We start from the raw sequence: 25724 nt of genomic DNA, 5'->3' as shown, positions 1-25724 counted from the left end.
ACCATACCTAAGTAAGGCAGTTTTCGATACTCTCGTTCCTAGCAGAGGACTGCGAACGGAGGGAGGGCTTCGAGTAAAGCGGCAGGAGACCAACTACTTAGTCTTCAGAAGGACCCTTTGGCACTGCTGTTCGAATGATCTTATTAGGTAACTTTATATGTATTCGTTGCATTTGATTTTTGAACATAAGAACGGCCCATCTGTCGTTGTCTCAATCGATTTCACGCTCGACGTCAATTGAAGCGCGTGGGCCTCCCTCCTACAATGGGACAACACGCTTGGGGTCGGCGAGCTCCAGATGCGCAACAGTATTCGTATGATAACCACCAATGTTTGTCAGCTCTATATCGCTACTAGGCATATCACGAAAGCTGGAAGAGGTCGTCAGGACGTTGTTCGAACTTGTATTCCCGTGAGAGTTTTCATGGTGACCTTTAGTCGCTGCAGGCACAGACTCAATCCCTTCAGGGTCTTTGACGAGGCCGTACTTGACGGCCTTCCCGCCAACTTGTGCTAGCAGTATTTTTGCTGGCGCGCTGGAATCACCCTCTCTCAACATCGATGCATTGAATGCCTTCCCCGTTTCAATTGGACTCAGCGATACCTTTCTCCCTATTCTCCAAAAGCCGTTGAAGGTTAGCAGCACTGAAAGGATTGCCAGGGCGGATGCTAGAGTTGCTAGGGCTAGGAATAGATAGCTGGTTTGGTACACTGTGTGAAATCCGGACGCATCGGCGACGACAGATTGCATGTCGCTGCTGTTCGCTGCGGCGATTGCCGTTCGGAACATCAGCTCACGACTTCCTTGTAGGAAATCGGGAAGAGGATCTGTGAACTATAGCACAAGACTGAGATTAGTAACCTGTTCAGGCAGCTCGGGGTACATGCGCAAAAAGAGTACCATAGATGATGGAACATAGGGATGTAACTCCTCGCAAATATAGGCAGTGGAACGACCCCACGAGCATGTTCATGGCTTTAAGGAGAACTGGAAGACTTACATGTACATCGCAGCTTGGATAATCTCCTACACCACGAGCGTAGGCGACGGATGACTCGCTCTGTGCGCCATAAAACTCCCACCCAATCGCCCCTCCAAAATGAAGTTGTAAGTCTGTGGAGTATTGGTTGGAAAGGGCGAGGAAGATCCCTCCATACGTGCTGACAGCAGTTTGATGCGTTTCGGCGCTCAGGGCATCCAGATCTCCCACCACCGTGTCGTCCCAGATTGTAGTACCGGGTTCCAGGCTGACCGTACCAGCGTCCCCATCTATCGCTATCGGATAATCCACCGTTCCGGCAGTGAGGGTACAGTTGGTCACAGCCAGATTTCCAGTACAGCCAGCCTCGGGTTTTGTCTGAACATTCAGGTTGAATGAAACCGGGTTGTCGCTTACATCAAAATCAACCCAAGCGCCAAATATTGTCGGGCTGCTGGCCAAGTTACCAGACACATTATACGGATACTCGGATGACGAGCAACTAACATGAAATCCTGCCCCTAGCACCTTCGTCCTACAGCTGCCTTTGCAGTCAGTGTCGTAAGTGATTGGGGATCTCGCATAGTATGCCCTCGCGGTGGTTGAAAAATTGCTCGTCAACATGCTGACCTGATCGCCCCGCCCGCTAATGATACCTGTGTATCCTCTAGGTACGAGTTGCTTCACGGGGATGTTGAGTGGCTGTTGACTTGGGATTGTCGCATTGCCCAATGTTGAGGCACGCTGGAGAAGAGGGCCGTTGATGGGGCATAGGGCAACGAACATGCTTGCTATTGCCACCATGTTGATGTTACGTCCGGAGAAGACTGCTGCCAGGATGCTGTTGCCGAACGCCCAGATGCGATGGAGGTCGCCGATGGTTGTGCCATCCTTCAACGCCTGGTGCCACCATGTAATAGTAAGTCCCTCGAACAAGGCGTACACCACAGTGATATTGGTTACGGTAGACGCTATGGAGAGATAGACGGTAGGTTGGAATCTCCAGCTGTTGATGTCGTCCCCGTTCGATACCAGCAAAATGATTGCTGAGACGATTACTCCGGCTGATGAGAGTAGCAAAGCGCCAAATCCACTTAACGGATAGTAGGAAGAACTTGGTTGCCACAATGTCTGCGTGGAGCCAACGGCCGAGTAGAAAGTGCGTGTCACCCCCTTGAGAGCCATATGCGGTTGATGTCGCGAGAGAACAATGGATTACAGCGATTGAGTATATCAATCGATCGAGACAAAGAAAGTGCCAACGGTCGACTTTCGTTGAGGCTTTTACCAGCCCAAATCCGAGTTGCTTGATCTTAAACGAGGGTGGCTGTGAGTTGTTTCCAGGGCGTCCACATAAGGTCAATGTCCTCCTGACAGAAGTACCTTCAGAAACCCCTCAGGCTGGAGCGTCAAGACGACATAACCGTTGTGTTCAACCGGTAGCACTTAGCTCTTACCTCATAGTGGGTTTGGCCAAAGAGTGTCGGATTCGCAGTTGCCAGGAAACGAATTCAAAAAGGCCACCATGGGCAACGAGATGAGGCCTCCCTCAATATCTAACCGAGCAGTGTTCATCAACTAGCTGCAAAAAACCCACCCAGTACTAAATCTGATCTGCTGGCTGCGGCTAGAGCTAGGGGTGGGCGGCCTGAAACATCTCGTGTTTTGGCCCCAGACATTTCGACACAATACCATCAGATGTGTTATTTCGCTTGGACACGGCCATTCGAACCTTCAGCGACAATAGTCTGGAAATGCGGTAGCACAGTGATGCTAGACGCAGTGGACAATGGCGAATTGTAGGAGAATATCCGTACCCGAAAGGAGAAATGCAGATCGATAGGTGGGTCGCAGTGGAGGCCAGCAATCCCCATTCACAAGCTGCACCTCGCCGTACCAAAAGTGACTGGACATCATCTGATTATTCGGTGCCTACGGAGTACTGTCTTTTGGCGTTCTCTATTTGTTACGAAGGTGGGAGTCTGTATGTTTCACGCGAAACACGAATCCATGATTAGCCACGGCATGGCCCAACCCACCTTGCCTACGGAGTGCAAGTAAGTCGTCTAACCGCTCAGGCCCGTCATTGTTAGGCCCCCTTCTGCCACCAAGGACAAAGTAAGGTAATCCTGACGGGGAGCTTGGTAAGTAGGTATCGAGTATCTCTGTGCACAACCGCTCTGTCTAGTGTATATTCTGTATTTCATACACGCTCTTCGTACGCCTCGGTTGAGGTCTGATCGATATCAGGGGGGTTCGCTGGGCAGTCCGGGACTCACCAGGCCTGATCGTCACAAGTTGTACGCTTCTCTCCTATAGCCACTGGCTCAAAGGAGCCACAGCCAGGCCCTGATCACCGCATCAACCCGAGGCTCGCCGACATCAAATACGTGAGGCCCCTAGTGAAGCCTTGCACAGAACAGACACACCACTTGAGATGGCGATTTCGTGGAAGAACTTCCTGCTCGCCTGCATGGCGGCAGCTGAGCCCAGTCACGCACACTTCGACGACCTATTCGCGTTCTGGGTCGGCGGTGACTACGGATACACAGGGTTCCAATCCCAAGGCGCCGCTCCATTACCTGGCTCACCCACATATCAATCCGACTCGTTCACAGCACAAATCACACCACCACCGCAAGAGTTGCGACGACGACAAGATTCCAACGTGCAAGTCAGCACCGTCCCTGGCGACTATCAAGGGCTGTCATCACTCGGGTCGTTGTGCGGCTACGTAACACAAGACGTCCGTAAGTCCTCCGTCCACACGATCAGAAGAAGGGGCGAATCTCATCATCTTCTCGATGCTTGCTTCTCGATTCTCCTCCACAGACCCAATAAATAGCCTCGTGTCGCAGATTCAGTAGCCATGCTAACCTTGAGTTGTCCCAGACGCTCCGCTATACTGTGACGAAGGGCTCTTTTGCTTCACAGATGGCCGATTTCTGCAATGCTGCTCGAGCACCGCCGCGAGCACGACGACGACGCAGTGGGTCTACACCTTGGTCTCCACAGGCCGGGACGTCGGCGGCACGTCGACAACCATCTCTACAGACAGTGACCTCACGCCGTTGACGTCGACATACGGCGTGTCGTGCGGCTCGCAGATCACGACGTGCTACAACTACAACGACACCGCGAGCTGCACGGGGTCCGACTCCTGCACGACCGGCGGCGCCCTTCTGTGCACAAACACCAACTTCCCGTTCTGCGCCTCGGTCTACGCGCCGTCGACGTACATCGAGACGGTAAGCACGGGCGCCACCGCCAGCTATGTGTACAAGACGTCGCAAATCGGCCTGTCCTACCGGTGCGACACGACCGAGTACGGCCTCTGGTACACGAACGCTGGCTACTTCCCGTCCGTCACGACCACCTTCCCTGTGTCCGCCACTTCAGACGGGGTCGACTTCACCCCGTCCACCGTTCCGTACAGCAGGACGCAACCCTCGCGACAGGCATCGTCGGCCGGGCCAGCGACTCCCACGTCAGCATCGCCGTCGGCAGGCCTGTCGGCCTTCAGAGACGTTCCGCGCTCCATCATCTGGACCATATCGTTCTGGCTGGTCATGGCGTTTCTGAACATCCTGTTATACTTTCTGTACGAATACCTCTACTCGGAGCCGTAGAAGGCAGCGTGATGGTTAGTCTCGGACTCTCCTCAGATACCTACATACTTCAGAGTGGCTCCTGGAGCGTCCAAGGTCCAAGTGGCGAGTGATATGATATGCCTCGACATATGGATAGAATCCAAGTACTGAATATGCTGCTACCTCTATAAACTTTTATTGTCATGTGCAACGGCCGTTCTTGCTACTGTTGTTGAGAAAAGAAAAGACCAACAATCATGGGCGCTGACTGACTGACATGTCCACTGGCCCCTGATGAGCTAGCTACCTACTCCGTATAGGTGGACATAAATAAAAAGGAAGCTGTCTTGAGATCTCACACAAGCACACATAGCTGCTTTTCACCTCGCTGTAAGAATGCCCGCAGATAGATAGATACCTCTCAAACAACGTGCAGGATGTGATGATCCGAACCTGAAATATCGCATTGCTTGCTTTTCTTTTCGGAGCTGTCGAGCTATCGACCGATGGTAGGTAGACGATCCATATCCACTTGGCCATCGACTAAATAGACACCACTCTCGCCGTCTCTGAAGTTTGGGCCGGTGTGCGTGGCAGGTTGTGAATCCAGCGTAGAGGACTCATTTGCTCGTGATCACTTCAAAAGCTCACCAGCCTCGGACTGGATGATTTCAGCCACCTTGCCAGACAGTCCTTCTGGCTTCTCGGACAGCACCTTCTTCAGCTGAGCCTTATACTCGGAGACTTGGTCCGAGCCAGGTTTGAGCTTGTTGATGCTTAACAGACACTTCGTTGCGAGGAGGTACTTCTTCCGCCTCAGGTACACCTCGAAGCCCACACACTGGGCCTCAACAAGTTGCGGAGAGTATTCGAGCAAGGGAGCGAGGAACTTCATCGCGTCCTTCAGGGGCTCCTTGGTCTCGAGCAGCGTCTTCCCAAAGGGGTCCACATCCTCCTTCTTGGGATCAGGCTCCTCACTCTTCGGTAACGGCTTGGACGCCTTCAGGGCAGCCTTCTTCTCCGCCTCGGCCTTTTCCATCTTCTCCTGTTCACGCTTGGCCTTCTTAAGTGCCTTCTTACGATCCGCGGCACTCATTTCGCTCTTGCCAGTGCCGTTAACATCCATGATGGGACCGTGAACGAGGTCCGGATTGTCGAACAGCAGGAGATATGCTTTGACTGCGCTGATGGCCATGTTTGAGTAGAACGGATGCTCGCGCAGTTGGTCTTCCCAGCGCAACATGTCCACGTACGCCCGGATCATTCCCTTCCTGAGCGAGAAGTTGTGAAAATCAAACTGGTCATCTTGCCAGACATCGAATATCGCGAGAATCTGATGGAATCGTTTGAGAGCGAGGCCGAGTTTTCGTTGCCGTAGATAGGACTTGCCATCTTCCGTCAAATACCACACAGCTTGCATGTCGATGAGGTCGCCTAACGGTCCGCCAGTCCTGTTCTGGGTGAATTTACTGGCGATTTCCAGTGCTTTGTCATTCTGGTCTGCCCGTAGATAGTATTTAGCCGACTTTGTGTTGATGGCTCGATCCTTCTCGTCCAGCGCTCGTGCTTGGTCCATGATTTCGGCTGCTTTGGCGAGATCGCCCTTGTGCTTGTAGCTTCGGGCTTTGACGGAATGGAAATCAACTGATTTTGGGTCCAGCTCGATGCATTTGTCCGCATAATCAAGAGCCTTGTCCAGATTCCGACTGAGCTTGTAATTATAATGTTGCGCCAGGAAGTATAGTACCGAAGATTGAAATCGTGACTGGTCTTTACTGTCACCGTTTGTGGCACCATTGGTTTGCGCGTCTACCTTCCCTGCAGCATAACCTTCGACCAATTCTTCAACGATGTCTCGTTTCGAAGTGTCAGTGTACAAGTGCTTAATGTTGGCGAAAGTTGATGGTATCCCTCTCTTCAGCATTCTCTGCAAGTATGAGTCTGCCGCCTGTCTGAAATCGTCGCCAGAGAGAACATCCAGTGGTCTTCGGAGAGGGAGATCTGCTCGGGGGTATTTCGTTGCTAGTTCGTCGTAGGCCTTCTTGATGTCAGAAGCAGAACCATCTTTCAGCCCTTTGGCTTCTATCCAGCCATCGTAGTAATTTGAGTCGTCTGGGTTTCGGTCCAATAAAGCAGCGTAGGCTGCCTCGGCTTCGCTCTTTCGCCCTAAACGGCCCAGGTAATTCGCTCGCATTTCCATCACTCCCAGCACATCGGGACTTTTCTTTCCAACAGCCTCCAAGTGATCAAGCGCCTTTTCCACCTCCCCAGACTCTGCAATGATGTAATTCTTGTATAGTACAGCCTCCCAGTGTTCCAAGTCGGCCCGGGTGGGCTTTGTTTTCAAGGTTTCTTCGTAGGTAGTGAGGACATTTTCGGCGTCTTCGTAGTTTCCGGCGAGATGATGCGCGATTGCTAGAGCGGTCCAGTTTTGCCTAAAACCTGGCTTTTGTTGAAGCATGTTTTTCCGGCTCTGAATATACCCTTCAAAATCCCGCATCTGTATCTGAAGATGAGCTAAATCTCTTTGTATGGGTGCCGAGTCAGGGTCTAGTCTCAAGGCGAACTTGTATGCTTTGATGGCTTCGTCAAAGTTCTTCTCTTGCCGGTACAACAGACCGTAGACATGCCAGCATACGTGGGACTTCATGTTGTTGTTCAGGGCGATTTTGGCGAGGGCAAAAGCTTCCTCAATGTGCCCTTGAGAACCCAGTATCAGCGCCTTCATCGCTTGCGTATCAGCATGGTTGGGAGCTTTTCGGAGGATCTGCTCGGCAGCTTTTAGGCCTGGCGGAGGATGTCAGCGTTTCCCAACCAGGGGTGGCAGCGGCTCTACCTTTCTTGTATTGCTTGTTTTCAAAGTGACGGACGAGCTGTCTGAACAACGCATTGTCTTTATTGCTCAGCACAGGTTGAGCTTGCGCCATATTGGATGAGTGCGGCCAGTCGAGATGGCTTGGTCGCAAGAAAAGTTGCGCAGGTGTGCTCTGTGCTAAGTCGGGCCAAAAAGCAAACGAAAGGCGGGGAGAAGGCTCAGAACGAAGCGAAATACTCTACAGACAAGGACACCTGCAGTAAATCCCTCCCCGGCCGCAAATACAATGTCGAGGTTACGGAGAACTCGTGCTTGAAATGCTTCACAGACTCGGCGCATGTTGGCCGACGAGGAGCCAGACCAGTGACCAGCCTTGCGCGGGCTTGGCAGCACTAATAAGTACATTATGTACTCCGTACATGTAGTTAACAATGATGCAACTATTTGGCTCAAGCAAATACATGGACCATATGGACGATATGCATGATAAGCCAACTGCTGTGACTCCGACAGTGACAAGACGAGACAACGTCTTTCTATGAGACAAGTGAATCTGTTTCCTCTGCGCTGCCGGTCTTCACCATATGGTATGCGGCTACTTCTCTCAGACCAAGAACTGACAACCCAATGCCGGCAATCCCAACTGCACCAACAGAAAGGCATGTCCACGCCGTCGCCTGATTGCCCAAGTATCCATAGATGCAGAACAAAATGTCGAGACAATCTGTCAGAATCATCGATCGAAGAGCCGTTAAAGTCGACCACGACTGGATGTTTGGCTGACTGGGTTCGATAGCGGAAAAGCCGTCTGGCACAGTTGGCGTAGAAGCATCTGTACGCAGTCGGTTTTTCGCGCTGCGGACTTTCATAGGATATCGATGAGGCCAAAGGATGGTGCCCAGGACCAGCTCCCGAGCGCCATATATTCTTGCGAGGAGAAGCGTTCCAGGAAGAAGATCGATCCCGAGAAGCGTTGCAACATGTGAAGGTGCAATGATTATGGCAGTCCCTGCTATCGCGCGGGTGACAGCTTGAGCCTTGACAGCCGGGAAAGCCATGTTGGTAGAGACGTGGTACTGTAACTGGGGAGGATGAGCTATGCAGAAGCATCGATGGTTGGTCTCCTGAACACAAGATATATTCGCTCTATTTGTTTCACACGCGGCATAACGTTATTTATCCATAGCCAAAAATTTACTAACGACATCTAAAGATTTCAATAACGTTATTTACGATATCGGAACTTCTACCAACATACCTGCTTGATATACTTCGGCGCCCTACGAATTGAGCCGGTATCGTCTTGGTGGCTTAACAAGTAACCAGAATATTGGGGACTTTCTGTGCAGCAACCTCTGCCCGCTTCAATGGCGAGGCTACACGGGCTCCTCGACAGCTTTTGCTTACCTGTCGCCCACGGTTGCCTCTTCTAGAATGACTTTCCACTCAATGCTAGGAACCCTGATTACTAGCTCTGCTGAGGTGAGGAAGCTTCAACTTCGTGCCCAGTGAGAGCGCCCGGTTTGAGCATATACGGCGCTTAGTCATGACATTTCTCAGAATATAACAAAGGAGCACCTCCTCGAGCGGGTTTAGTCCCGCTGTTGAGAGTCCTCGGCCTCGGCTATCAGCTGCTTCAAAGTGTCGGCACTCCTGATCAAGAGGTCTTGCTCCTCCTTGTTCAGTGGTATACTGAGGGAACGAACAATACCCTTTCGGCCCAGAACGACTGGAAGACTCAAGCAACATCCAAGATCCTCAATCCAGTGGGAGATAGGTCTCACGATGCGCTGATCGAACAATATTGACTTGCAGATGGCCGCACTCAGCGCGCCAATTCCATAGGCGGTTGCTCCTTTGGCTTCAATGATTTTAGCGGCTTTGTCCTTTGCCTCCAAAGCAATTGCTTTGCGGTCGAGGTCGGTACCCGGCGGAAGGCATTGGTCTAATGGCATGGCACCCACGGTGGCGCAGGACCAAGCTACCTATCGCTACTGTTAACAATATAGGTCTCGCTTGTATTGGTATACCTTACCATTTGACTCTCGCCATGCTCCCCAAGCACGTATGCATGCACACTGCTCGCATCCACACCCAACTTTACTGCAAGGATCCCTCGTAGTCGTGCGGTGTCGAGAAAAGTACCACTCCCGATAACTTGTTGCTGAGGGAGACCAGAAAACTTTTGACAGAAATAGGTCAAGACGTCGACTGGATTGGCCACAAGTAGAACGACTGTGTGCTTTGAAAACGGTTTCATGTCATTCGTAGCGGATTTCAGAATTGCAAGGTTACGACCCAGAAGGGCCGTTCTTGTCTCACCTTGAGTTGTCAAGATCACGTTTCTCTGGAACGATATAAGGCTTACCATGTCTCTGTTTCGCACCGGCACTGATGACCACAATATCACATTGACCAGCCTCCTTGTGAGTTCCCGCACGGATCCGAACGCCTCCGCCGCTGTGAAGTGGTCAGCCTATGCGTAAAAACCAGAGTGATAAGTATACCCGACAGCACCATGGTAAGTTGTGGCGTCTTCGAGGTCTTTGACTTGAGCATCTCGTTGCGCAGTGTTCGGGTCAACAAGTAGGACTTCACTGGCCACAGGGTTAAGGATGAGGCATAGGGCTATAGCGCTGCCGACACTACCAGCACCCAAGATAGCAATGCGAGATCTGGAGGTTGGAACCTCTGGGTCCATGGGTGGAGGGTCCATTTGGACTCGCTGATGTGACGAGGAACAACGGGAGCGTCAGAGTATGAACAAACAGCGGCTTCTCAGGATCAGTTTCTTGATGTCGAAGACTGAAGAAGATATGATGTGGCAGATTGTTAGTCGGGGAGAGTTATGGGCAGTAGATCATTAGTGTAGAATGTCTGTGCCATCTTTGACATTTGAAAGGAAGCTCGAACTCATGTGGCCAGTGCTTGGCTGAGCATGAACTAACTAGTATATGTACGTACTGCAGCAAACAGACAGTCAGCCATGTCGTGTCAGATACGAGTACATCGAGGAGCAAGGTGTCTGTGGCTTGGAACTGTACTATCAGGTATTGTGGCGTTTCAGGGAAGGTCTCGAACTGGATGAGATACATACCCCGTTAGGTGGATGTTTTTGCAAGCGATCTCGATCATAGTAGAGAGAGCTTAGACCCAGCCTTTAGGTACTCAGAGCCTATTAATTAATTCATAAACTAACAGACAGGTAAGTTGCCTTGCCTTGTACCTGAGTTAAGCACCCAGCTAGTTTACTCCGGATGGTGCTGGCTTAACGTCGCGGGCTCACAGTGCCCGGAACATCTTTACCCCGGCACTCGACGGGCCTCCGACAGACTGCATGTTCAGGGAACTCGTCATCGGCGGTAACTGGTATTACGCCCACCCACCTCTGTATTACGCACAGCACCTAATCGACTAATTGCGCAAGGCTCTCGACATGTTCGTTGGACGCTAATCATCAACACTGCCCTCTCGACTTCTTGTTAAGTGGTTCGAACGTCTGTAAAAGATTATGTACTTCTAGTTAAGGAGAGCGCCAAGGGGAATGCCTGTAAAAGATTTACCTTTGGGTAAGAGAACGTTTAGAGGAACGCTTTTGAAAGGTTATTTTAGTTAAGGAGAACGCCTAGAGAAACGCTTATAAAATACTACTCTAGTTGAGGAGAACGCCTAGAGGAACATCTATAAAAGGTTGCTCCTACTCGTAGGTAAGGAGAACAACTTATCGATAGCCTTGGCGTTGTGCGTAATACAGAGTGAGTGGGCGTAATGCCAATTACCGTCATCGGCCTTGAGATCCATCTCCGCAAAAATCCACCCTTGAGCGTATCGACGGATCTGCCATCAGTGACCCATTTGACAATTCTTGCATGTTTCATACATGACGTCCATGGCTGGAAGTCTTCTCACTGACATTCACACACCGGTGCGCGCGCAAAAGCTTAGGTAGGGACCGAATATTTATTTGCCGTATGCCTTTCTTGGATTTCATCACCATGCGACTTCTTTCCCGATGCGTCAGCACTGAGAGCATCACGCCTGGTACCATTCCGGAGATTGTGTTGGGCACGGTAAACCCTATTACGCACCCAAGGCTTCCTATTACGCACACATCCCAATTGGGTTAGCGCAACCTAATTGGGTTAGCGTTGGTCTTGGCACAACTGAGGTAAACCCCTTTCCATGCTATCCCTGCCTACTCCTCGCTCACAACCCTCCCAACAACATGTTCCTTGCTCGCAACAACCTATCATTACGCCTATCATTGCGTCTATCATTGCGCCGTCTAGCCATGTCGACCCCCGCTCAACTAGCCGCGGAAATGGAGGCCCTGTTGGCCTATGAAACATCCTCAAATGATGAGTTCTATGAGTGCAACTCCGACGCGGAGGGCGCGGCGGCGCAGGAAGATGCCCCGGAGGCTCTCGACGACGCGCAACCTAGTGAAGAGGCCGCGGAGGCGCAGGAACAGGGCCCTGTGATTCCATTTGCGCTCCCGCCTAGTGACACTAGGTTTCACTCACTTGAGGAGGCCTGGGAGTTCCTTGATGAGTGGACAGGGCCTCGCGGATATGGCCTTCGCATTCATCGGCAAGGTCGTCCCAATATCGGCGGCGAAATCAATTCAATCTACCTAGTCTGTGATCGCGCCGACCCGCGGAACAAAAAAAGAAGCGCTAATCATGTTCGATATAAGGGCACCTTGACTCGGAATTGTCACTTTCGAATGGTGCTGAAGCGCTCTATGGAAGGCTCATTATGGCGACTTATTTATACTCATTCTGAGCACTCTCATGAGCCTTCATGGGGCCCTTCAACACATCCTAGTCTACGTCGACGTAGACGTCAAGGTGAGATCTCTCACTTCATTAAGGAGCAACTTCATGAAGGCCTTGGAGCGCAACCAACTGTCTCTCGAATTCGCTCACTATACAATGTTCCAATCACACAGAAGGATGTCGAGAACGAGCGCAAAAAGCATGAAAAGATTGACTTGAATGGTAGAACACCTATTCAGGCACTCCTTCTAGCAATCACAGAGAAATGGCAGCATCGAACTCTGTACAACACTAAGACTTTGAAACTTGAGGGCCTCGCATTTTTTCACCACCAAGGTCTTGATCTCTTTCGACTTTATCCTGATGTTCTGTTGGTGGATACTACATACAAAACTAATCGTTTCAATATGCCACTGGTCAATATGGTTGGTGTGACGGCAAACAATGAATCGTTTTTCCTTGGATCGACATTCATTAGATGGGAGGATGAAATCACTTATCAGTGGGTGTTAAGAAGTCTCCTTGAACTCCTTAAACACTGTCAGATTTCACCTCCGCGAGTTTTTATCACAGACGCCGCTTATTCTCTTGCTAATGCTATCAAGGTTGTCTTTCCACTTGCCTCACATTTACTCTGTCTCTGGCATATCAACAAGGCAATCATGAGCAAGGCTAAAAAAATATGGAGACCACTCACTCAGCGAGATCTTGGATTTGCAACACAGGAGGATATCGATAAGGACGCCACAAAGATTCAAGTCCAACTAAAGTGTCTCATGAATAGTTGGTGGAAATGTGTTAATGTATCTACTGAGGATCTCGCTAATGAAGCCTGGAATAGACTAAGACAAGACTATCGATTCGAGCCTCAAATCTATGACTATCTCTTCCATACCTGGTTCATGAGACAGCAAGGAATTTGGCGCTGTTTCACCGACAATTATCGTCATTTTGGCAATGTCACAACCTCACGTCTAGAAGGAATGCATCGAGTGCTAAAGAGTCATTTATCTAGCACTCAAAGCGATATCTCAACTATCGTTCGACAGTTTGAATATATTCACAGAGATATGGCTATTGAGATCATGGCAAAACTTGCTAACAACAGCCAATCGAGAAGGCCTCAGTTCACTAGTCAACTATGGGCCTTTGTGATCACTCATATATCAATCTACGCACTTCTCAAGGTGGAAGAGGTATGTAAGCCTCACAATATTCATATAAATGCAACACCTGCAACCTTGCGGGCTCCTCCAACAACATGGAGACCTTGCACAGGCTCGTTCGAGCGTCGATGGGGCCTTCCATGTCCTCATATCATCCGAGCACGCATTGAATTAATGGAGCCTCTACAGGTTGAGGATTTCGACGTTCACTGGCGTCTAGATCGATGCCGAGAGATCACATTCAACTATGCTGAGGTTGCGCAACCACCAGATGTTATCCCGCGGTATCGATATGATGTGAATGACAGGCGGATGTTGACTGAGCCTGAGCGGACTGACGCCGCAATAGAACAGGCCAATCAGGAGGCAAGGAGACGTCTGAATGAGTCAAACAGCGGTCGTGGAGGCGCAGGAACAGGCGCAAGAAGAGGCCGCGGAGGCGCAGGAACAGGCGCAGGAACAGGCCGCGGAGGAAGAGGACGAGGCCGAGGACAGTCAACTCATATCCCAGGAACCATGACCTTTCGACTAGACTAGGTGTGGAGCGCAATGCGCGGCGAAAGGAACTCCCATAGAAAATAGGTGAGAGCCGCCTCTAACTAGCACTGGGACAGCATCACTTGCATCGATCCTTGCATCATTCCTTGCATCGTTCCTAGCATCATGATATTGTGCGAGCCTAGGGCGCCTGAAACACCGCCTAGAACTCGAGCCTAGAACGCTGTGAATAGGCGCGCCTGGGGGGGATGCAAGGGAAAATTATTCCTGACAAGGAAGGTTACCCGAGATGCGCTAACCCAATTGGGATGTGTGCGTAATAGGAAGCCTTGGGTGCGTAATAGGGTTTACCGTTGGGCACATTCGACTACCGATAGAGGCAATCATGCAGTCAGGTATCTTTCAGTCTTTCTTGGGTGCATTGCAAGCATGTCTGTCAATCCTGCTGGTCATATTCTACGGTGTGCTTGCGAGCCAATTCAAGTTGCTCGACGGCCCTTCGTCACAAAGGATCTCAAAGGTCTGTGTGCGCATGTTTCTCCCTGCGCTCCTAATTACCAAAGTTGGCAGTGAATTACATATTGAGACGGGAACAAAATATCTTCCAATCCTGGGTATGTTCTATCACTCGCTTGCAAAAGCTTTCCGGGGCTGATCGACTAGTTTGGGCTCTCGCATATATACTCGTGTCAATGGGAATTGGCGTGTTGGCTGTCAAATTCCTCAAGTTTCCTTCTTGGGTCACGCCAGCTCTTGCATTCAACAACACTACAAGCCTTCCTCTCCTACTCATCCAGTCTTTACAATCAACCGGAATTCTCGACCAGCTGATTGTGGATGATGACGATATCTCCTCGGCCGTTGGCAGGGCAGAATCGTACTTTCTTGTCTGTGCTATTGTGTCAAATTGTCTGACCTTTGCTATTGGCCCACGCTTGGTCGATGCCGAGAATGCACCTGACGAGCCAGAAGGCGATAGAGACGATGGAGGGGAGGATCATGAAGATCATCAGGACAACAATAGTGACGTCGAACAGGGAGGTGCTGATCAGGACGAGTTGACCTCCCTCTTACCCCATCGTGTTCGAAGTGGAGAGGATGCGGTACACAAGGCGGCGTATCGCATCGGCAAGAAGCACTGGGATAAACTGTCTCCTCGCACACAAGACACGTTGAGCTTTGTGTCCGACTTTTTCAACGCGCCCCTCATTGGAGCAGTCATTGGCGCCATCATTGGATTGACGCCTCCTTTGCACAGAGCATTTTTCAACGAGAGCATGAAGGGAGGTATTTTCAATGCCTGGATCACTGAGTCGCTGAAGAAGATTGGCCAGCTGTTCGTCACGTTGCAAGTTGTGGTCGTTGGCGTTGCGCTGTCTTCGTCCCTGAGAAAAATGAAACGGGGCGAGCAGAAGGCGCTTCCTTGGGCGCCAACGGCTTTCATACTGCTTGTCAGATTGGTAATGTGGCCTCTCGTGTCCACCGCCGTTATCTGGGGGCTCTCCACCAAGACCGCAATTTTGTCCGACGATCCAATCCTCTGGTTTACGATGATGATCGTAAGTTCTTGACAGTCTTCATCCCATGTCGAAACGACCCTCTAATGATGCACAGATGCCAGCTGGGCCTCCGGCTATGAAACTCGTTGCGATGGCCGATGTAAGTGGAGTAGACGACGATGAAAAGATGACAATATCCAAAATCTTGACTGCAAGTCCTCCTATTTCAGTTCAAGGCTGTCTGCTGACTCCATCCCAGCTTTCGTATGCCGCCTCACCAATAATGGCTGTCACAGTAGTGGGTGCCCTGTACGCCAGCCAAGCTGCGATATAACTGCAACAATTCTGATGTAGAAGGTGGCTGCCGTTGGCAAAGAAGATCAATGGCCATATGTATTACTCTGCAGATATGTTACATGCATGTTGCGTAAGGTAGTCAGACAAGGGGGTAGTTGAAGGCAAAATCAACCATATTCCGATCGTGCGAAAGGGAATCAAGTGAGGTTTAACTGCCTAACCGACAGCGAGGAGTACAAGGACAGTCTAACTCATGCCCATCGCATTAGATTGATCATCTTGATGTTGTAGTTGATCTCGAGGCGTGTTACTATGTAGTGGACTAACCATAAATGGTTAGCGTAAGAATTAGCGTAAGAACGCCCTCGCGCAGACGCAAAGCCGAATTCTACATGCGTTGATTGGGCGGAATCGTGTACAACATTTTATCGTTCGTCCATCCCCCATGTGTAGAAGTTTCCTTGACGCATCAGAGGTTGCAGGCTTTTCAGCAAACCACCTCAAAATGTTGTCTCGATCGAGGCCGACAGGTCTGTGTCATCCCTGTCGGCAGGACCTGCAACTGCTGCTTGAAAGAGGCTTCTGTGGTCCACCGGTCGCCCTCGGAAATCGACATGTGCCGCTTTCATGGCGGCAAATACCCAAACCTCGATTACAGCTGAGATACTTTTCTGAGGCCTCCAAGATTCTGCACCGGAGCATGGCCGGTTCTCACGAGACCTTGAGAAACGTCGGCGACCGTTTTGTTGATGATGATCTCTCTCGAGCTCCGACCGATACTTTGAACCGGCTGGGGAACCCAGTAGACCAATCCATCGGGGACGAAGATGCATTGGCCCAAGACTACAGAGACCTATCACTCCTTACGAGCCCAATCGGAGAAAATGCTTCAGAAAGAGTTGTGCTTGGTACAAGAGATGTATTGGCCGAGTTAAGAAACGACGGTGCTACACTGGAAGAGGTGGTCCGGGAAGCAAGAAAGAAGTATGGTGACACATTACCTGAGACTGCTTTGAACGGTGGAGAGCTCAAAATCTACAAAAGACTCTACGGCGATCCTGTCTCCATGTCGCACGAAGAGTTGTTAAATGAAGACGATGCCGTTGAGGTGGATGGAGGCCCAGAAACGTGGTTATATGATCAAGAGGGCGAGGTGATTGAGTACCAAACCTCCACGAACGACCCTATGACCAGCGAAGCTATGCATGGAATCAGATCTTCAAGACCGCCTCGGCCTGCTCAGGAAGACCTTGCCTTCGACGATGAGGGCGCTATGACGTCGAGCCTTTTAACATCTCCTGCTGAGAGGGCGATGGAGGTTGCTCGATCACTGAATGCCAATGTGGTCGATGAGATTGTCGAAGAAGAATTTTTTGACGATGACTCGGCTAGAATGCATCCTTTCACACGCCTGGGCAAATTCTCTACCAGTAATGGCAACGTTCAACTCCCCCAGGGAGAATTTGTCCGTCCGGTGAACAGACTAATGAGCAATTTCTCCAACAAACATCTGAAGGAGATATGTGAGAAGACTTTTGGAGGCCCAGGCCTGCCAGACTCACCATTAACTCCACGATCAGGCCGGGCGAGGGCACAGATTTCCATCCCAATTGATGCTTCTCAGCAGAGCATGGGTGAGATGGAGGCAAACGCTTTCGTAACCACCGTCATGCCTCCTACATACGCCGCCGTCATGTCAGTTCTGGTTGAGACTCGCAAGCGATTAGGGTCGACCTGGCTCAACAATCTACTCGCCAAAGAGGGAGGTCCTCGGATTCTCGACGCTGGTGCCGGAGGTGCAGGCATCATTGCTTGGCGGGAGCTGGTGCAGGCCCATTGGGATGCGATGCACGATTCTGACCGCAACCCGCCCCCTCCTCCGGCATCTAAATCGGTCGTGCTGACTGGTTCCGATTCCCTTCGACACAGAGCTGCGGCTTTGTTGGAAAACACGACGTTTGTACCTCGACTGCCGAACTACGTCCATACCCGGGACATACCTACTTTGGAAGACGACCGTCCAGCACAACAACGAAAACAGTTCGATGTAGTCATTGCTACGCATTCGCTATTTGGATTACAGGAAGACTACATGAAAAAGCAGCATGTTGAGAATCTGTGGTCGATGACCAACCGTGAGGGTGGGGTGCTCATCTTGATTGAGAAGGGCGTTCCTCGGGGTTTCGAAGCCATTGCCGGTGCTCGAGAACTTCTTTTGGAACGACATATTGCTGTTCCTGAAGGTAAGAAGACGGCATACAGCGATGAACATGGAAGTGATGAAACGCATATTCGGGAGCCGGGCATGATTGTTGCGCCTTGCACGAACCACGAAAAATGCCCCATGTACCGCGTCCCAGGAATTTCTCAGGGACGAAAAGACTTTTGCAGTTTTCAGCAGAGATATATTCGGCCAAACTATTTACAACGCGTGCTTGGGGCACGAGATCGAAATCATGACGATGTGGATTTCTCGTATATTTCCGTCATGAGAGGCGATGATCTTCGCCGACGACAGATCGAATCCTGGCTGGGTATCGAGGATGGACTTTCGGCACCGCGTCATCCTGACCCCAAGACTATGGGAGAGGATTACCAAACGTGGATGCAGCTATGTCAATCGGGCTTTGAGGATATCAATCCTAACACGGCATTGACGCATTCGAACCCATTTCCCGATGGCAAAGAGCGATCATCGCTTCCTGCTACTTGGAATCTCCCCCGTCTCGTGTTTCCTCCGATGAAGAGACGCGGCCATATCATCATGGATGTTTGCACACCTGCTGGTCAGATTGAGAGATGGACTGTACCGCGATCGTTTGGGAAACAAGCATATCGTGACGCACGAAAGTCCCGTTGGGGCGATTTGTGGGCATTGGGAGCAAAGACACGCATTTCGAGGAGTCTGCGGCTCGGCGGCCCAGATACTAAAGAAGCGAAACGTGCTCGCAATCGTAATCAGCGCCTGAAAGATCAAGCAGAGGAGCTGATGGAAAAGATGGAACAGGAGAAGATGACGGAGAGGGAAGAAGAGGAGGAATTTGCCAGCGTTTTCGAGGACGATCTTATTGAAGATGTCGAGATGCCAATTGCTCGCACAACGAAGTCGCGCAAGAGCAAACCCTCCTCTTCCGGGTCTGTTGAGACATTCTCTTTCGACGACATAAATGATGGTGGTATGAATCATGTTCGGCCTCCTCAAAGCAGGGTGCCGTCAAAGGTGCTGTCGAGCGAAAGCTCGGAAGATAGACCAAAGGCTATCGAAGATGACGATCTCAGTGATGATGAATGGGAGACTCTAGAACAATGGGAAAAGGAGCTTTCAGCTGTTCAGTTTCAGGGTGGGAAGTCGAAGCGGTTGCGCACCTACTCCAAATTCGCCGCACCAGGACACAAGACTCGAGCTACAAAGGATGGAAAGATTCGTCGTGCTGGAGGAGTAGCACTAGGGAGATAGACTTTACTGCCATACGTCAAAGACGTCGGTCTCGTGATAGCAAGCTTGAGATGGGCTGATACATATGCACAGGATGTGCGAGATGTATAATATTGTATAATATGTGACACTTGGTGCTCTTTGCTCACCGGAATCAGAAAGCCTCTTTTCCCCATACACATCGTGTCTATGTGGTGTGCAATGGTCGATGGCCCGTAGAGGGCTCCAAAAGTGTTCCGAGGCCGACCTCAGGTTAAAGACGAGTACGTGGTTGCACATGAAAAACATGCGGCCGAGGTCACCGTCGAGATCATCCACACACACGCAAATATCCGGCCGAGGTCCACCTCAAGATCATCTGCACTTACCGACGTCTTTCGCGGTCCGTTGAGCACAGTTTGGTGATGATGGCGACTCCAGTGGTTGAGTGATAAAAATACGAGGTACGCGTGAGGAGGCCACTGTCGGCAATCTCAATGGTCCATGTCCGACCAAATCTGGCGCTAACGTGAAGATATCATACGACTCCAAAGGTAAGATGCCTTATTACTGACTGAAATTTCACCCACACGGAACAGCCGTGCCACAAAAAATACCCCGAAATCAGAAGACATGACGCCCGTGCATCATGGTAAGTTACTCGGACCTGGGAATCTCATGGCTTCGCTGTGGGGAGTTTGGCTTCTGGCCAGGCCATGCTGCAGGCTGCGGCATTTGGCGGAAGTACATTTAATACCTACGAGCCTAGGCATACTCTCAATATCAACTCATTATATATGGCAAGTCACGTTTCATGATGTGCAAGAACAAGTCAAAATAGAAGACCTCAATCGCTATGCAGTCCGACAATGAGGTACACAGTGGCTCAAAGCCAGACCATTCTGACACGAAGCTCGAAGACTCTTCCAACGACTCGAATAGCGACTATGAGCTGCACTCTGACCCCAATGCTCGTTCCACCAGATCCTTTTCAAGTGCTGGGGACTACGAGGCCATTGTGGCAGCCGATCGTGCTGAGCTCACACGGGTTGCAAGTGAAGTGAAGGTATAGCACCAACAACAGCGCCACACTACCAATTAGTCACAGCTGATGGTTGTCTGCTACAGCGAGGGGATATCCATGATCCAACATTAGATCCTTTTGATCCAGCTTTCGACGTGTACAGATGGGCGAGAATGGTCCTCCGCGCCGCCGAAGGAGCCAACGTCAAGTTCCGACGTGCCTCGATCACTTTCAAGAACTTGAGCGTTTCTGGTTCTGGTATCGCCATGAACCTCCAACCGACCGTCGCATCATATCTCCTGGCTCCATTGCGCCTTCGAGAATGGATTCGGCTGGCAAAGAAACCCCAACGAAATATTCTCAAGGGTTTTGACGGCCATGTAAACCCAGGAGAAATGCTGTTGGTTCTGGGTCGACCTGGAAGCGGTTGCTCAACGCTTCTGAAGACATTGGCCGGAGAACTTTATGGGTTGAAGGTGGGAGAAGGCTCTGACATACATTATAGCGGTACATCCTTCAATGACCTTTTTGTCGTCACTCTAACATGTGCACAGGAATTCCTCAACGTGAGATGATCAAAAATTTTCGAGGGGAAATAGCGTATAACGCAGAGATCGAAAGACACTTTCCACACCTGACTGTCAAGCAGACGCTAGAGTTTTCCGCGGCCATGCGTACACCCCCGAATCCAGTGCTAGGGGAGTCCCGGGCGGAGCACGTCAAGCGTATGGCGGCGGTCGCAATGGCAGTCTGTGGTTTGACCCACGCTCAGAATACTAGAGTTGGTAATGAATATGTTCGAGGGGCATCAGGAGGAGAAAGAAAGGTAGCGACCTTCTTACTATTTACTTATGAAGGGCCGCGCTAATTCATGAAACAGCGAGTTAGCATTGCCGAGATGATACTGGCTTTCTCCCCTGTTGGATGCTGGGACAATAGCACCCGGGGACTCGATTCTTCGTCCGCGCTCTCCTTTGTGCGAACTCTCCGGCTTTCTGCTGATTTGGCAGGATCTGCTCATGCGGTTGCTGCCTACCAAGCTTCTCAATCTATGTACGACACATTCGATAAAGTCGTAGTCTTGTACGAGGGCAGGGAAATCTTTTTTGGTCCTGTCAATGCTGCAAAGGAGTACTTTGTGAACATGGGCTATCTTTGTCCCTCTCGGCAAACGACACCAGATTTCCTAACCTCGGTCAGCAATCCACAAGAGAGAAAAGCGCGCCCGGGATACGAAGAAAAGGTCCCGCGGACAGCGGCGGAATTCGAAAGTTACTGGCAGAAGTCCGAACTCCGCAAGATGCTTCTACAAGAAATCGCAACCCACGAAGACAAGGTTCTAGATACTGATGCTGTTCATGAATTCAAGGTCGCTCGTCGAGCAGTGCAATCCCACCGTGTTCCACCGAGCTCTCCTTACACGGTGTCAATCCTGTCACAGATCAGTATCTGTACCAAGCGTGGCTTCCAGCGTCTTTGGAATGAAAAGGTGATCCGACTCACTCTGATCATAGGGCAAGGCAGCATAGCACTGATCATTGGCTCTGCATTTTACGGTATGGTACAAGACACAAACAGCTTTTTCGCCAAAAGCTCAATCATCTTCAATGCGGTTCTACTTAATGCCTTGGTTGCCATTACGGAAATCAATCGGTTGTACGATCAAAGGCCGATTGTTGAAAAACAAGTCTCCTATGCGTGAGTACTTTCTTATGGCCCTTGGTTGTCTTCCCTGCTAACTTTGAAAGCTTTTATCACCCATTTGCAGAGGCGATAGCAACGGTGATAGCAGATCTCCCAGTCCAAATACTGACCGCGGTAATCTTCAACATTACTCTCTACTTCCTGGGCGGTCTCAGGAGGGAAGCCGCCCAATTCTTCATTTTCTTCCTTTTCGCATTCTTGACCAGACTATCCATGACGGGCCTCTTCAGGTCCATTGGCGCAGCGACCAAAACAATCTCTCAAGCTCTAGCGATAGCCGCAGTGTTGATGCTCGCGATCGTGATATATACAGGTTTCACCATTCCTCGACCAAACATGCACCCGTGGTTAAAATGGTGCTCCTGGATCAACCCCGTGGCTTTTTCATTTGAAGGTATGCTGGTCAATGAGTTCCATGGCAGACAATTTCCCTGTGGCAGGTGAGCAACTAAGTGAAGTCCCGAGAGTGTGTACTTGTACTAATGATACAGCTATATCCCGGCGTACGCGCAACGCGTCGGAGACACGTTCATCTGCTCCGTTCCAGGGTCTGTTGTTGGCCAATCTTTTGTGTCTGGAGACGCCTACTTAGAGTCCTCCTTTAAATACAGCTACGACCATATATGGCGAAATCTCGGGATACTGGTTGGATTCCTTGGATTCTTCATGTTTACCTACCTGGGAGTTACCGAAATCAACTCGAAGCCTACTAGCAAGGGAGAAGTCTTACTCTTCCGTCGCGGTCATGTACCTGCATATATCGAGGAAGGCCTCAGGAAATCAGACAAGGAGTCATCCGGTGCTGGGATTCCAGTATTGGAAAAGGACACTATGGAAGAAAGAGAGGTGCAAGCAATTCAGCCGCAGACGGCCGTCTTCACGTGGCGCAATGTCAATTACGATATTCCGGTCAAGGAAGGCACCCGGAGGTTACTTGACCAGGTTTCCGGCTGGGTCAAACCGGGGACACTGACTGCGCTGATGGGCGTCTCCGGTGCGGGCAAAACAACCCTCCTTGATGTTTTGGCTCAGCGTACATCTATTGGAGTTATTACTGGCGACATATTTGTTGACGGCAAGGCATTGGATGCAAGTTTTCAAAGGAAAACAGGTGAGTTTTTGGGAACGAGGGGACTCCTTTGGTATAAATCAGCAGACTTACCATCATCCACAGGTTACGTACAACAGCAAGACCTTCACTTGGAAACTTCGACGGTTCGGGAGGCCTTACGGTTCAGTGCCGTTCTTCGCCAGCCACAGTCGGTCTCTCGAAAGGAGAAGTACAACTACGTTGAAGAAGTGATCAAGGTAAACCTGTGCCACTCGTGTTTGACACTACCCTCGTACTGATATTTCAAAGATGCTCAACATGGAAGACTTTGCCGAGGCAGTTGTAGGTGTGTTGGGTGAAGGCCTGAACGTCGAACAGCGAAAACTCCTGACGATTGGGGTTGAGCTCGCTGCGAAGCCTTCGCTGCTGTTCTTTTTGGATGAGCCTACGAGCGGCCTCGATTCTCAATCAAGCTGGTCGATCCTTCGCTTCCTACGCAAACTGGCAGACCATGGGCAAGCAGTACTGTCAACGATCCATCAACCTAGTGCAATGCTGTTCCAGGAATTTGATCGACTGCTTTTTCTCACCACCGGCGGCCGGCCCGTATACTTTGGCGAAATCGGCTCCAACTCAGAGACTCTGGTCAACTACTTTGAAAAGCACGGAGCCAGACATTGCACTGAATCTGAAAATGTGGCCGAGTATATCCTGGAGGTCGTGGGTCCCGAAGCCGCTGCTGCTCAAGGAAACCTTGACTGGGTCGACATATGGAGATCTAGCGACGAGAATAAGGCCATACTCGAAGAACTAGAGCGAATCAATGCCGAGAGGAGCCAAGCCACTGCCAACCAAACTTTGAGCAAAGAAGACAACAGCCAATTCGCCATGCCGGTCGCTACCCAAACCTATTACAACACAGTCCGGGCGTTCCAACAGTACTGGAGAACACCAGGTTATATCTGGCACAAATTGGCATTAGGCATTACGTCTGCCCTGTAAGTGATATGTGTTTCTCAGTGTACCATAGTCATCGTCGCGGCTAACTCGTCTTCCTAGATTCATCGGATTCTCATTCTGGCAGTCCGACAGCTCGCAACAAGGCTTGCAGAATGTCTTGTTTAGCGTCTTCATGCTTACAGCCATATTTACTGCTTTAATACAGCAGATCATTCCTCGTTTCGTCATTCAACGATCTCTCTACGAGGTGCGCGAACGTCCATCCAAGACGTATTCATTTGTCGCTTTCCTCCTGGCCAATATTCTAGTCGAGATCCCGTACCAGGCTCTTCTCGGCATTATGGCCTATGCCTCATACTTTTATTCAGTCTTTGGGTGAGTTTGTATTCTCCAGATGCACATTGTCAAAAATCTGCCAATATGTATACACCGCACCTGGTGAACAATCCGCTAACTAATGGGGCTTCGTTCACCCCTATTGCGAAATATAGCATCCAATCATCCCAACGACAAGGTCTAGTCATGCTATTCTGTGTCCAATTTTTCGTCTACGCGAGCTCCTTTTCCCAAATGGTCATCGCAGCGCTCCCGGACGCCGAGACCGCCGGCATCATCGCCACGCTGATGTTCGCAATGTGCGTCATCTTCAACGGCGTCCTCCAACCGCCAAACGCCCTCCCGGGGTTCTGGAAGTTCATGTACCGCGTCAGCCCCTTCACCTACATCATCGACGGCATCGTCGGCACGGCGATGCACGGCCGCAGAGTCGTGTGCGCCAAGAACGAAATGAGCATCTTCAACCCCCCTCCCAACATGACGTGCGGCGAGTACCTCCAGCCCTACCTGCAGCTGGCCCCCGGCACGCTTTCCAACCCTTCGGCCACGAGCGACTGCGCGTACTGCCAGCTGACCGTGGCCGACCAGTACCTCAGCCCCCGCGGCATCTCGTGGTCGCTGCGCTGGCGCAACTTCGGCCTCATCTGGGCGTACATTGCGTTCGACCTCTTCATGATCCCCGTGCTGTATTACACGTTCCGCATGAAGAAATGGGGCGGCAAAGTCGGCGCCGTGGGAGGGAAACCGCACAAGCGTAACCTGTTGTTCGGATGGATCAAGACGGCAGGGAAGCGGTGTCACACGCTCGTGACAGGACGGAGGGAGAAGTTGCCTTTTCACAAACGAGCTGAGAATGCTAGGTTTGTGTAGAAGAAAGTAAAAGGCACCTCCCGAGAGCGACAGCGCTGTATACGTAAATGTACAGAACTATCGTTGTGTATGAGTAAAACGTTCTCTATCAAATCTCCTACCCTATCTATTATCGAGCAGAGCCATCTAAGCATGCTCGTTGTCTTAGTTACCTAGTACAGACCTACATGGTACTAGGCGTGCGACACTGGGCCATTACATCTGGGAAGATAATCGCTTCTCTGAGTTTACTTTCCTCCTGGAGGACGCCAGTAAGTTTATTTTCCTTCTAGAGAGGACACCAGATCAAAAAGGCCTTTTGAAAGTGTGTGTCTCCCCATACCTAACTACGAAAGTTGTATTGTTTAGTACAAAACGGGACCTTGATATAAAGAACTGTCAAGGACAGAAAGAAGGCGTCGGCCTCAAGAGTTTGCGGTTAATTAGAGAAATGTGAATGACCAGTGCGGTAAGGATGCGACGAAAGTGAAGTGAAAGTGAGGCAGAACTGATGAAAACTGTATATCTTCAACGCTGAGCGCCTATCACCTTTTCTTCATCCACTCTATACACCTTTGTCTGGTGCACATCTGTTTCAAGGAGCAAATTTAGTGTCGATAGTGCGCGATCTCTCTACACTGCCCGAAGCAGTTGTCTCGATTCACATGTCAACCGCCACAGATCAGGAGCATGTCCCACTTCGCCTATCTCATCGTCTATTGTACAATATGAGTAATCGCGCCTCACGATGAGGCTGCTGCT

The 25724-nt window shown here is 50.6% G+C and overlaps 8 protein-coding genes across 8 annotated transcripts; 4 read left to right on the top strand and 4 right to left on the bottom strand.

Moving 5' to 3' along the window:
- Positions 1-259: 259 nt before the first annotated feature.
- PV08_08306 (uncharacterized protein) lies at positions 260-2165 on the bottom strand (the record flags this gene model as incomplete). Its single annotated transcript, XM_016382632.1, has 2 exons — positions 260-835; positions 1002-2165. 2 exons carry the CDS (start codon positions 2163-2165, stop codon positions 260-262), a joined length of 1740 nt encoding a protein of 579 aa, XP_016233335.1.
- Positions 2166-3453: 1288 nt separating this feature from the next.
- On the top strand, positions 3454-4609 carry PV08_08305 (uncharacterized protein; the record flags this gene model as incomplete). Its single annotated transcript, XM_016382631.1, has 2 exons — positions 3454-3730; positions 3873-4609. 2 exons carry the CDS (start codon positions 3454-3456, stop codon positions 4607-4609), a joined length of 1014 nt encoding a protein of 337 aa, XP_016233334.1.
- A 595-nt stretch (positions 4610-5204) lies between these two features.
- PV08_08304 (uncharacterized protein) lies at positions 5205-7497 on the bottom strand (the record flags this gene model as incomplete). Its single annotated transcript, XM_016382630.1, has 2 exons — positions 5205-7357; positions 7407-7497. 2 exons carry the CDS (start codon positions 7495-7497, stop codon positions 5205-5207), a joined length of 2244 nt encoding a protein of 747 aa, XP_016233333.1.
- A 424-nt stretch (positions 7498-7921) lies between these two features.
- Positions 7922-8443, bottom strand: PV08_08303 (uncharacterized protein; the record flags this gene model as incomplete). The annotated part of the gene is made up of 1 exon (XM_016382629.1): positions 7922-8443. One exon carries the CDS (start codon positions 8441-8443, stop codon positions 7922-7924), a length of 522 nt encoding a protein of 173 aa, XP_016233332.1.
- A 534-nt stretch (positions 8444-8977) lies between these two features.
- PV08_08302 (L-lactate dehydrogenase) lies at positions 8978-10101 on the bottom strand (the record flags this gene model as incomplete). Its single annotated transcript, XM_016382628.1, has 4 exons — positions 8978-9370; positions 9421-9707; positions 9754-9845; positions 9893-10101. The coding sequence occupies 4 exons, from the start codon at positions 10099-10101 to the stop codon at positions 8978-8980; spliced, it is 981 nt and encodes a 326-aa protein (XP_016233331.1).
- Positions 10102-14212: 4111 nt separating this feature from the next.
- On the top strand, positions 14213-15660 carry PV08_08301 (uncharacterized protein; the record flags this gene model as incomplete). The annotated part of the gene is made up of 3 exons (XM_016382627.1): positions 14213-14441; positions 14491-15386; positions 15442-15660. 3 exons carry the CDS (start codon positions 14213-14215, stop codon positions 15658-15660), a joined length of 1344 nt encoding a protein of 447 aa, XP_016233330.1.
- Positions 15661-16128: 468 nt separating this feature from the next.
- Positions 16129-19080, top strand: PV08_08300 (uncharacterized protein; the record flags this gene model as incomplete). Its single annotated transcript, XM_016382626.1, has 1 exon — positions 16129-19080. One exon carries the CDS (start codon positions 16129-16131, stop codon positions 19078-19080), a length of 2952 nt encoding a protein of 983 aa, XP_016233329.1.
- Positions 19081-19894: 814 nt separating this feature from the next.
- On the top strand, positions 19895-24983 carry PV08_08299 (uncharacterized protein; the record flags this gene model as incomplete). Its single annotated transcript, XM_016382625.1, has 10 exons — positions 19895-20104; positions 20167-20569; positions 20617-20888; positions 20943-21760; positions 21811-22206; positions 22258-22877; positions 22941-23074; positions 23127-23815; positions 23877-24152; positions 24269-24983. The coding sequence occupies 10 exons, from the start codon at positions 19895-19897 to the stop codon at positions 24981-24983; spliced, it is 4533 nt and encodes a 1510-aa protein (XP_016233328.1).
- Between the last annotated feature and the right edge of the window lie 741 nt (positions 24984-25724).

The sequence above is a fragment of the Exophiala spinifera genome (assembly GCF_000836115.1).
Source record: "Exophiala spinifera strain CBS 89968 unplaced genomic scaffold supercont1.6, whole genome shotgun sequence".
Taxonomy (NCBI): domain Eukaryota; kingdom Fungi; phylum Ascomycota; class Eurotiomycetes; order Chaetothyriales; family Herpotrichiellaceae; genus Exophiala; species Exophiala spinifera.
Note: the sequence above shows the minus strand (reverse complement) of the source record. Positions and strands in the feature narration are given on the sequence as shown.